Source organism: Rhea pennata, chromosome 2, assembly GCF_028389875.1.
Source record: "Rhea pennata isolate bPtePen1 chromosome 2, bPtePen1.pri, whole genome shotgun sequence".
Taxonomy (NCBI): Eukaryota; Metazoa; Chordata; class Aves; order Rheiformes; family Rheidae; genus Rhea; species Rhea pennata.
The window spans coordinates 58263399-58275998 of NC_084664.1; the positions used below are offsets into that span (position 1 = coordinate 58263399).

Below are 12600 nucleotides of genomic sequence, written 5' to 3' on the forward strand. Positions count from 1 at the left end.
CTATTCTCCTGCTGGTTAGTTACCAGACACAAATGTATTTCCTTCGATTCTCCCCTGCCACCGCCAAAAAATACAGTTTTAAAGAGTCAGAGAAAGTAAAAAAATTGGGCATGACCTCATTATAGTCACAATACTGGACACACTGGTGGGAAAAAGCCACGCGCATTATTTATGAGCGCTTTGAGGAGAACTTCAGTGCGGAGCAACACAAAGGCGTACGGTGAAGGTCAAGCGGCACTGCAGAGGCTGGAAGTTGCTACGGGTGAACGTTGAACTGACACGAAAAAATCAAGCAGAGGCCAACAATTGTGAATGGCAACATTTCAGACAAGCGCACAACAAACGCAACGCCCCAAGGTTCGCTTTAGGGACCCACTTCGCCACTTTAAAAATTAATGAGGAAGAGAAGAAGGGAAATGCAGCTGCCAGAGCTTCCTACGGAGGGAGTGAAGCTCAGAGCGGTAACGGATGTCAAAACAAGACAGCAAAAGAGAGTCAGAATATCAGCAGTTCACATCACAGGTGGATAGAAAGATAAAAATTCACTTGTTGTGGCGTGTGCTGTAAAAGATACCCTGAGATGTGCTCTGTATTCTTTTGGTAGACACATTTCTGAGGTCTTCAGCATGTTTCCTAAAAGCAAGCCACAGCCAGGCAAGCTTGCTGTACTTGGTCTCTAGGTACCGATAAGGCTCTAAGTGTGTGGTTAACTTACAGACTAGTATCCCAGAAATGAGTGCCATTAAAGGACCCAGGCTTTGCAGGTATTGCTATCTCATACAGTAAATCTCATGCAAACTGCAGCTATTTTTTTTGCCCCATTCTGCCATGCTTGCAAATGCCTAACCATAATTCAAGCACAGAATATTCCTGCAAGGGGCTGGCAACAGTAGTTCTATCATCTCCTTTGCTACTCTTCTCCTTTAGCTCCTTTTGTATTTTGGCCATTATAATTAGAGTATGTGCAGCAATTCAGCGCATATAAATTGCAGAACAGCCCTACGGTACCCAAACGTCTTTCAGTTCCACCCAACCTGCAGCAGACCTGAGCTGGTATTTATCAATGAGCAGTTCCAGTCTCCAGGCCTCAGAGATTTCAGCCTGAAAAATGGGGGTCATTACTCTCAAGAGACAAAACAGGGAGTATTCGACAGTTTCCCGGTCTGCTCTGGGGCACGGCCCAAAGAAATTCACGGATGGAAGCAGAATCAGAATTGCCCAACTCTATTGCTTTCTCTGTCACAGATTCATTGTAGCACAGCCATTTTATTTCTGAATGTTTGGTTTGGACATGGACATGCCAGCGAGTATACCCTGCCCAGGAGTGTTTCGAAAAGTTAAGGTTTTTGCTGTTGCTTGAAAATGGTAAAATGTTTTAAATAAAGTAACAATTTCCTGCCACGTATAAAATCCTCTAGACACCACAGGGGCTGGTGAAATATGAAGACCTGCAGAGACAGGTAGCTAACCAAATGCACTCCTTGTTGGAGTCTGTTTTAGCCTTTTCTGAGCGACGGCTGGCCAGCGTACCTTTGCGATCTGCACACACCAGTTGAGAAGGTACTGGGAGCCGATGTTGTCCTTGTGCTCGCGGATGTAATCGAGGAGGCAGCCATACGGCATCAGCTGCGTGATGAGCTGAACAGTGGAAGTGAGGCAGATCCCCAGCAAGCGGCAAACATGAGGATTGTCAACACTAGCCATCACATAAGCTTCCTGAGAAGAAAGGAAGGAAGGAAGAAAGCAATGTGAAACACTCCCTGGTGAGTGACAGAAACATTTGGGGGCAGTATAAAATAAGTTTATTGCTTAACAGCTTACTGAAATACTATATGCAAACAACGTGCCTCATATGACATGTGAAAGTGTTATTTCCCATTCAGTGGACAAAGTTTCTTCCACTTGGTGGAAGGTCCAGACTTTGAACGTGAAGCATTGCTTCAGGTGGCAGCAGAAGACTCCGTCTCCCACTTTTGGTACACCGAGAAAATACCTGACATTTATTTCTGGGGGCAAAAACCTTGAGAGATCTAAGAGAAATTACTAAGTTCAACATCAGTGGAAGCTGATGGCAGTTTGGTATTTTGAACCTGTAATTGGAAGGGCAACAAAACTTAGGAACATTTTGTGTCATGTGGCTTTTTTCCTTCGATATTTTTTTTCACAAAATTGATTGGAATTCAGTATTTTTGAGATTCCTGCCTCCTTTTTTTGAGACTTCTGTCAAGGTTACTACTGACCAAAAGGTCAAAAGTTGTCAGTTAGGATGAGACTGACAGACAGAGGAACAACCTGGTCAAAGAAGCTGTGTCTCTTGAAAAGCCACACCAAACAGGTTAAGAATCAGTTCACCTCGTGAGAAGCCTGAATACCCATCTTACTTCAAGGAACACTGGTGAAAATATTGTCCCTAATTGGAGAAGCTGTTTCAGAGCCACATAGCAAGATAAACAATATCAAAAAGGTATTTCTGAGTTTCTTAAAATGAGGGAGCTTGTGTTTAGTAAATCCTTTAGTCAATAGGAATTTGGGGGTTGCATTTCATCAGTCTATGAGGAACCTGGCTTCCTTCTGTGTCCCTTTAGGCACCCATCGAAGGTACCCAAGGTACCTCTCTCTGCGCTTTTTCTGCAGTTAAAGGAAGAGAGAAACCCCTCCAGGGGCTAGTGCAGTATGTTCCATAAACTGTGAGTGCACCCTTGAACATGCAGGGAAAAAAAACCCACACTTAAGGATTTTTGCATGCAAAAACTACTTCCGGAATTAAAATTGATACCTATATATATATATTGCCATCCTCTATCAAGTGCCAGCTCAAAAATGAATACCAATGGGGAAAAAAAGAATCAGATTTGAAGTTCTGTCACTAACTTTGTGCCGGATTTACAGTATTTCACTTTTAGTTATCTTCTAAAGCTATTTAATTGAAAATGAACACAACAGGAAATAAATGGGAATTTTTCCATGCAGTGAGGTTTCAGGCCAGCATTTTAGCCCAGCATCTGGAGTGACACCAACTAATCATCCTTTGACAATTCAGCATTAGGCAAGCAGCCCAAAGAAATGTAAAACAAAAGTCAAAACACTACTGTGACAGGGGAAGGAGCAGATTTGCACTTTATAAGAGCTTAAGAAATAAAATACCATAGCATTTTACTCATCATCTAAAAAGCTTTCCGTAGATGTCACATAGCTGTGCAGCTGGTAAGAACTATTATTAAATAAAGATATTAAAGCAATGACGTTCAAGAAATAAACATCCTTAATACTTAAGCAACACTTTCTGATCTTGGTATTGTTTTGATGTGCCAGCCTAAGCAAAATGTGATGTAACGCTGAGACACTAGGCATTTGCTTCTGAGGTGCTTGTTCTGCTTTTGGTTTCTTTACTTTAGTGCCTATGGGATGAGAGAGGCTTCTGGGCAGTCGGATTAAAGAACATCTTCAGCAAGACCAGATAAGGGCTCCTCAGCCTACCGCATCACTGGAACAGCTAATTGAAAAGCAATCCTCTATCAAGGATAGCACTGATTCTGTAGGTTAGCTTCAGAAAAGACAAAGCAAGAATACAACATGCTGATAAGTGAGGTAGATATTTCTGGCAGGGTTTTTTAGACTCTTTCGAGCCTCCTTAAAGACGCTCAGTTGCAAGCAGAGACTTCCTCTCCTCAATTGCTGCAAAACCGGGCAATCATACCGATGAGGAGCCTCTGCTCCTTGCACTGTTTCCTGTTGGGATCCAGACCCATCTTGTATTAATTTCAGCAGAGGGAAGAATCTGCAGCCTCGGAGCTGTTGCCCCTGCCCACGTGCTGCGCAGCCCACGCAGGGGCTGAGAAGCCGGGAGCCGGCGGAGCGGCGTGAGCCTGCCTGCACGCAGCGCCTCCGAGGTCTCGCACCGCCCGGCACGATCGATACGGCAAAGTAAAACAGGCGGCAAGCAGAAGGGACCCGCTGTGCCGCCGTGGGTCCCTCTGCACAGCCTGAGACATTGAAGCGGGCCTTTGTTTCGACTGTTTATCTTGGAAATCTCAGCGGTACGCTCCGACCTGCTCCAAGTATGTGTGGCATTCAACAACAATCTTCTGAATTAGCCCTACCCTAATAAAGCCAAAGAGCTCGCCTGGATTACACGAACTAAAGCTGTTTGACTTGCCCTATGCCCCGTGTGCTTCTGCAAGACAAATGACCCTTGCTTGGACAGTAGTATTTCTGCGGTTTCAGCAAGCTCGGGAAGTTGGTTGTGGAGGAAAATTTTTTTTGAAATGAGATTTCGGTGTTCCCCTCCCCCTCCAACTTCTTTCGCTCTTTCTGCAGGTTTTCTTTTCCTCTGCAATACAGAACAAATTCCATCAACCAAATCATCTAAAAAATGAACAAACTGAAAATAACAAGACCTTTTCTTAAGTATTCTACTTCCATGGAGAAAAAAAGATAGTGTGGAGATATGATACAGAAAGTACTCTGATATCACAGAAGAGCATACGTGTACACTCCGTGCATCTCCTGCCCTGCCATGGGAATATCTTGATCTGCTCAAGGCAGGATGCAGTACTGTAGACCTGATAATTAACCTGATTGAACAGGACCTCAATATACATGAATTTAATCCAGTTAAGTCCAAAGCATCCTTTATGAAGTCTGTGTTATTCTTCTCACCACTGCTTACATCAGCTTCAGTAGCCTTGTTATTTTGCAGACTGTGTAAAGCTAGAAGATGAGGGACAGTAATCACCAGGGTCCTGTGCATGTTTATGAGGAAACCAGGGAAAGTCTGAACCAGGTTGGGAGGCAAAGGGTCTACGCACACTTGTGTTTTATCCTGAGCTCAAGGACGAGCACGGTATTCATCTCCATGGGGTTATGCTAGAGGGGCAACCCCTTCTCCGTGCTCCTGCGCTGGCAGGCCAAGGGGTTTGGAGAAAGTCTATGCATTGACAACGTCACTGAGTTTTCCTTTAGCGACAGGTTTCCTTGCAGCAGGGCTATGCAGTATGACCGCAGAGTTTGTGCCTGCCTTTTAGAGAAAAAATACTTGGGTGGCATTTGTAAACATGCAGCTGGCTCATAATTAACTAATTAAAATCAGGACAGCTTTTGCTTCATGTACTTGTCCTGAGCTGGACTACTTATTTTGCATTGTTGAAACACTTGTATCACATTGTAAGGTACATAAGACACAATCTGTTAAAATAGAGTAATATAATAGAAGAAAACTGTTTCTTTAAGGTGACTTGAAAATTCCAGTGTGCCTTATTATCATCAGTAGCCATTCATCCTGTCACTTCTCTCTGCGAGACTTGGCTTTTCGTTAAAATCTTGGCCAACTTGAGCCTTTTGAGAGGAGCTTTTCTACCTCCCTGTCTACCTTCTAGATTAAGAAAAAAAAAATCGCAAATAAAAAAATACATGTAGTTTTCCCCATGACTGAAGGATTCATGTATTTGTCTAGCAGTGCCTATCATTTCAAGCTGTGGAATAGATTCACAATTTGCAGGTAGAACTGGCACACGCCAGGGATGTCCCTGTGAACAAGCATCAATAGACATGTTCACTTGGGAACAGCAAGAACCTCCTCTCGGGATTTCATCTGTCTGCCGTAACCTCCATTGCCTTGGGACGTCCCTGTGCTGCTCAGTCCTCCAGAGCGACCAGCGAGGCTTCAGCTCAGGGCTCCGAGGGCTGAGCAGGACTCATACAAGCCACGTGTTTCATGTCCCTAAGGACTGAATCATAGCACAGAAGTGCCGGAAGGCTCAAATGAAGCTACGCTGAAGAACTGAGCGCTCGTGTCTGCACTCTCGGCATTTTTCTTTCCCCATATATAAATATATATCCTCAGTGTTTTATGTTATATGGATTAAGATGTTAGGACAGAGTTCAGATTTTTAGACAATCCTGACTGTTCTCCAAGTCCAAGGAGCTTTGGATTTGGGATTCTGGCTCCTTTGCTGCAAATTTACACATTTTTAAACCTTGGTGGAGGACAGTAGGATGCATATACATATGCATGTGCACATACACCAGTCAAACACTGAAACGTGTACACACACAGGCTGGGTTCAGCCGCCATCCTGATCCTGAAAGCAAGGGATGATTAACTGTAGTTAAATTGGTCTCAGAAGCCAACAGAGAAAATTTGGGAGCCCATCTTCCAGCCTCCTGTGGCCAGGTAAAGCAGTATATGGTACAGCGAGCTGCCTAGGAGCGTGGTTGTAGGCAACTCCTGGGAAGTGTCATGGGGTGCTAACACAGGCCAGCTCTGTTTGAGAACTGCTGATCTCTGTCCTCCTGAAAACATATAAACAATAGCGTCATGTACCTTCTCCCTTCATTTTTTGGAGGTGACGAGGTATATCCAAGGAAGAAAATAAAAATTCCTGCATCTCTTTCATGCAGGCATATAATTTCTCATTGTTCATGGCAGAGAAACCAGACAGCTGGTGCCTGTTCTTTTGATTTTATAATGAATTTAATCCTATGTAACCAAGCAATTAACTTAAGACAATCTGCAAAGTAAGGATTAGATTATCAGATATTGTTTTTATCGTTTCCATTTGTGCTGCCATAACGGCAACGAAAGCCATAGTGTAAGGCCTGAAACCTTTCAATAAAGCAAACGATCTTGGCTGTAAATGTATGGTTTTGACCTCCCCTTACATGCCAGTTCCTGCCTACTGAATATAAAATTTAGTATTTGGTCTGTGAACAAGGGGGTTCACTGAAGACAGAAACACACTTCAAAGACAATTGTGCAACTGCTGCAAAGCAGCACAATGCTTCTGTATGGAGAATTGGGTTTGAGGTGCTAAGTATTTCTTCCCACACATGTCCTGAAATCTAGCCTGCTGTTCAAGAGGGCAATTCAGAGATCACTGACAAACTTGGCAAAAAAAACCCACAAAAACTCACATCAAGTATTTCCTTGTTGGCTTTGGGCGATGTAGCCTCTCTCAACTCTTTAATAGCAACAGGAATTTTAACCTTCTCCCCTTCTGGGATCCAAAGTCCCTATGAAAAGAAGTACAAAGAGTTACTCAGGTTCCCATCCAATATTTTAATTCTCACAATTACATCTGCATTTTACATTTTCTGAGTAGAATTAAATATTCTGAGCAAAGCAGATAATAAAAATAAAGCAAGTAATATAGAACAACCATTGTGTCTTGCAGGCATTAACGGAGTACCATGCCTCTTTCAGTTGTCTTTACTATATATATTTAAAAACCATGTTCATTACCTTACCTGTATAAATAGCCCCAAAGATGCACAAAAAGCAATCTGTGTGGATGGAAACCTTATTAATGCTAAGCATCATGGCAACTGCACGTGCAAAACCTTGCCACTTCCAAATTATAAACTGTGACATGAAAAGAATTGGGATTTTTTCATAGGAAACGAGATGGCAACGATCCTGCACAAATCCTCCAGACCTAAATGTTTACGGCGGCAGGTACGTTTATGTCCGGCTGCTTTGGTGCTCAGTTAGGAGGCAGAGGAAGCACGTGGTGCTGTGAGGAGGCTCTGCCGAAGCACCTAGCAGCGCCAGCGCACATTTGCAGAGGTCAGTGGCATTTGTGCCCGTGCCGTTCCTATCCACATACAGAAGCCTGCTCCAAAACGTAGAGCTTTGTAAGCAAACGCACGGATCTACAGCTTATATTTCAGTAGTACTGGCAATAAAAAAAAAAAAAAAAAGAGAAGCCTGAGACATGTAAGTTGAATGGGAAGAATACACAAAGATGGTGAAGAAGAAATTTAAAGCATTAACAAACAAAAAGAAGAAAAAACAAGCCTGTGGAACTACACACATGAATGCGCATAGACTCTTTTCTACACACCTGAGTCAGTCTGTTTGACAGAGGAAGAGTGACCGAGGACTATAGAAACAAGACTCCAAACCAGGCAGCGAAATTGCTTAGCATTGAGCTGACCAGAGTGCAATTTCTTCTTTTCTTAATATTCACATCAGGACACATGTGGTTGCAGCAGTTTTTAAACAGAGATCTTTGTCCCAGGCCCAGCAGTATGGCTCAGGTACATCTTATGTAAAACTTTGCATTTTATCACCATATGCTGATTCATACATCAAATAACGATGAATTAGTAGTCCTCCTACCAGCTCGACACACACATACTACGAAAGCTAACAAAAAAAGTTACAACCGTGTTCTCAACAACCAGGTCACGCTTTGCTTGGGTGGTTTCTGCATGTGGGAGCAGGAAGAAACAAGGAAAGGAAACACGGCGATCTTACCTTATAAACAGTGCCAAAAGCTCCAGAGCCTAAGACTTTGACCTTTTTAAATTCCGTTTCCTTTAAAATTCTCAGATGAGCCTGGTTCGGTGCCTCCCCACTGGGCGTCAGAGGTTCGACGAGCTGGTGGGAACGGCAGAAGAAGATGTTAGCAGGGCAGCCGGTTGCAGGAAGCAAGCAAGCAGCACGCCGCGCGCCAGCAGCAACTCCTTTGCTTGAAATCAGGCACAGTTTAGCCAACACGAAGTTTATGTGAGGGCAGCTCCGCTCCCGACTTACAACAATAAATACCTGGAGTCGCTCCAAATTGCGCTCCGTAGAGCTACTGCAGATGTAAAATCGATCAAAAATGAGCTCCGTGATACCATTCCTCCCCATGTCTGTAACACGGGATGGAATTGGGCATGGCTATGGGTGTCTCGAAGGAAAAACAAGGAGTACGACTGTTCAAATAAGACGGAAACTTCAAAGCCTCGAAACACATGCCATGAAGAACAATTACCACAGCTCCTACATAAGATTAATTTTTTGAACTTGCGAATAAATTACAAAAATCTTCTCAATAATATGCAGGAATCACCTCCAACCTTTCAGGTTTAACTAGATGAAATTCCCATGGGCCTGAAGGTGGCTCTCCCAGACCACAGGGATTGCAAACAGCAATTTAAGCTCTGAGCACAAATCTTTCATCATCACAAAAGGCAATATTAAAATAGAGTAGTGGTGTTCTTAACATTTGATCTAAGCTTTATTGCAATATTTTACCTAATGCAAACTGCACTAATACTCTCCAAATACGGTCATTTAAGGCATTTTGGATATTTAAGTCAGCTTTTTCCCTCAGTCACTTTCTTTTACCTTTCCTTTGACAAGTAAGACCATATTTGGCTAGATACAACCTGATCTTGGTGTGCCAGCAACCCTTCTGCTGTGATGAAATATCCTCATTTTGATGAGTACAAAAGGGAACAGTACGAGCTGAATGCAGACTGAACTCTGCTGTTGTAACTACAGACTACAGTATAATATTGTTAGGTAAGGTATCGAAAAGCAAGGTAGCTGGGAGGCTTTCACCACTCGACTCTGCAAAGCCGGGGAGCACAGAAGGAAGCTGGAACTGGGCTTTCAGTGGAATGCTAAATACAGTTTGCTAGCTATTTGCTAAAGCTGAACTGGAAAGAGAAGAGGACTCGTTACAAGCGAGTGGCTTTGATCCAGGATAATGAATTTTGCAGTTTCATAAGTGAGGTACCCAGAAGGTGACTCTGTAATACGTACAAAACCTGTACCATGCAGAAAATAAAAAGCAGCGTAGAAACCTCCCTCACGCCCCACAGGGTGAACCATTCACTTTGCAGTGGCCTACTGGGAAGAGAGTGCTCCCTTCAGGACAGTGATGCATGTGAGGAATGACACAGTTTAATTAAACTTTCAGGCTAGCACTGCCTGGGCTGCACCTGCAGCGTGACTTCTACCATCATGGCTCAGCCCCAGCTTCAACACGCAATAGGACCTCAGAGTGAGACATGGTGGCAGGAGATAATTAAGGGCAGGGTTAAATTTAATGGCTTTGTAACCCTTACGGGGATGTTGAAAACAAAACAAAACCAAGCACAAAAACTTCCTCCATTCCTTTCATTGCTATCCTTTCTCTCTCATTTTTCTCATCAGACTCAGATGCAAAAGGGGGTAAAATTTTCAAAAGTGCCCAGGTTGCCACAGCAGCCTGAAGGCTTGTCTGGAGTGAGAAATGATTCAATATTGAGGATATACAGAGCAAGCTAGTACAGAAGAGCAAATGCAATATACCTCACCCTCAAGGCTTAGTCTGTTCCCTGAGTAGACAATCTCAGTGATTTTCATCGAGGTTTAGTCCTCTAAATCCCCTAAAGCTTTTGAAAATTATATCCATGGAGATCAGACTTGAGATTAAGTGAGAAGGTGTTACGCGCACAGTTGCCTCTTTTCCGACCAGCACGGCAAACCCTGTGCCAGCCAACCCAGGGGCTTATCGAGTTACAAAGCAGAACCACAGTGCCTTAACTTGCTGGTGCCAGGAGGCCAGAAAGCACCTCTGCGAGAAGCCGGCCGGGGCGTTTCGGCCGCGGTCGCAGCGCTCACCTCCCGCTCCTGCAGCAGCCGGCGCAGGGTGCGCTTTCGCACGATGTGGCGCCGCCGCAAGTACAGGCCGATGCCCAAGCCGACCACGACCAGGCACAGGAGACCTCCAACAACGCCAGCCGCGATAGACGGGATTTTGGAGCTGGAAGACAGGAGAGGGTGCGGACAGGGAAAAAACATTGCAGCGTAAGATTAAAAAAAAAAAAAAAAAAACTATGAAGGTTGAATGAAGCATCAGGTGATGATCAAACATAGGATCTGGACATCCAGTTAAGCCTGTCTGATGTGTCAAATACCTTCAGTATCTGTATTTTTAAGTTCCTCATCCAAAGTTTCTTTTTTTTTCTAAACAACAGAGGATTTCTCCTCCGTTGTTCAGCCATCTCCTCCTCCCTCTGCATATTGTTTCTGCCTAGTGTTTTGCACCTATCATTTCTGTGCTGTTTGCTCTGCTGAGTTTGCACTTTAGTCCTGTACCTGTAAAGTTCCCTTTAATAAGTCAAAGCACTTTTATTTCTTTTTAAAAATTCCATGTGGCAGGAACTGTGCATTGCAGAGAAGCGCTTGCTCATATATCCAGGTAGGCAGAGAGAGAGGATGATGAAATCTTCTCCTACCACCTCCTCCCTCATTTCAGGATTTTTCTTCTGGTGCTCAGTATTGACGTTTGGTGCATAATCTGCTTCTACAAGTCTTTGCTCTTCCCTCAGACTCAAAACTGGGGCCGATTCTCGCAGCAGAGACTTCTCACTCTGCAAAGGGATTTCTTCTCTCTCTGTCAAACCTGCTGGGTGCACCAGCATCAAATTGATGATGCCTCTATACTCCTGCATGCAGAGCATCGGATACAAGCAGTGCATGGAAAGGAAGCCGATACCAAGAAGGCATATGCAGTCGCAAGAGCCGTCAGCAAGGCTGACACCTCATCATTACAGAGGGGCCCTGATGCTTGCATGGGTCACGCTGCACTTCAGATAATCTGCCCTCCTTCCTTAGACCAAATGTCTGAGGTCAGGTAATGTGTGAACTATCCATGTTGCAAATACAGATTGCTGCCTGCTTGTTTGTTAGTGGCTAGTTCATTTTGAATTTAAGTGGAAATTAAAAAACTTCTTTCCAAGGTTGTCTTTTGGTCTGTATTTAGAGAATCCATCACAACTCTTTATAAGCTGTCCCAGAGATTACCAATAGAAGTTACTTTTTAACAGTATGTCTAGGCTGAATTTGTCTTGTTATAGCATGACTTGATGGCCAGAAGATGATTCCCTGCTTCTTAGTCAGAGAAGCCCTGTTCATTTGTTGCATGACCTTGAGCAAGTCATAAAGGTCAAGTGATGCAAAGTAGGATCTAGAGTGAAGAGTGAATATACGTCTATGCACAGAGGAAGGGCTGGAAGAGACCCTCTGGGCTTCTGAGATGAGTCTCTGGTAATGTATGTAACCATATCAATCCTAAACATCTCTCGCTCTGCCTCTAGCCGATTATCCTTTCTTTTTACCACTCCTCCTTTTGTTCTCCATTGACAGATCTCAGGTGTCACCTTAAGCTTCCTTCTGACAAACTATGCAGAGTAAGTTTTTGGAGTCTTTTGTGATCTGGAACATTTCTCAATTCTTTAGTCATTTGTATAGGTCTGAGCCTGCACTCATCTGTCACTTCTCTATGCAGATCTGAAGCCTTAGCTTTAGGCCTGGCCTTGCAGCGAACAGCACAGAAAAGCAAACATGCACACATTCTTTCTAACTCTATCATTAATTATAACAGGTAAAATACTCACCCATTTGGACAGCCTTCAAGACCTGGCCCTTTGCACCTGTAAAAACAAACGAATATTACACGTGCATTAGCTCTGGCATACATACTAAGAAGAATGCTTCTGATGAAAAGTCTGTGTTTTAGAGCAGCCTGAGTATCAACACAGTTATTTATAACGATCATACACTCTGTAAAGTATCAATAGCCTTGCTCCATAACATTTTATCTAGAGGCAAAGTTATGCTGCACACTCAGTTGAAAAAAAATATTATAAGAGACACAAAATTCAAACAGATCCTGGATTCTCTGCTTCTTTTTTCAAATATATCTGCAGTTTCTGCATGCGCTGTCCTGTCCATCAGCTCCAGAACAACCAATCTGTTCTTTCCCACCCCAAGGCTGCACAAAATAGCTGGCCACAGGGAGAGCTGCAGGGCAGCCAGTGATGTTGCTCTGCACGGACACT

At 43.7% G+C, this 12600-nt stretch overlaps 1 protein-coding gene across 3 annotated transcripts in view; it reads right to left on the reverse strand.

Annotated features, from left to right (window-relative positions):
• The window catches only part of EGFR (epidermal growth factor receptor), a 158235-nt gene that overhangs the window by 13838 nt on the left and 131797 nt on the right, over nucleotides 1–12600 (reverse strand). For all 3 annotated transcript variants that reach the window (XM_062569594.1, XM_062569593.1, XM_062569595.1), the window contains 5 exons: nucleotides 12157–12192; nucleotides 10379–10520; nucleotides 8258–8380; nucleotides 6913–7011; nucleotides 1531–1716 (listed from right to left, as the gene is read on the reverse strand). In XM_062569594.1, coding sequence (XP_062425578.1) covers nucleotides 1531–1716; nucleotides 6913–7011; nucleotides 8258–8380; nucleotides 10379–10520; nucleotides 12157–12192 — 586 coding nt within the window. The remainder of the gene's footprint in view (nucleotides 1–1530; nucleotides 1717–6912; nucleotides 7012–8257; nucleotides 8381–10378; nucleotides 10521–12156; nucleotides 12193–12600) is intronic.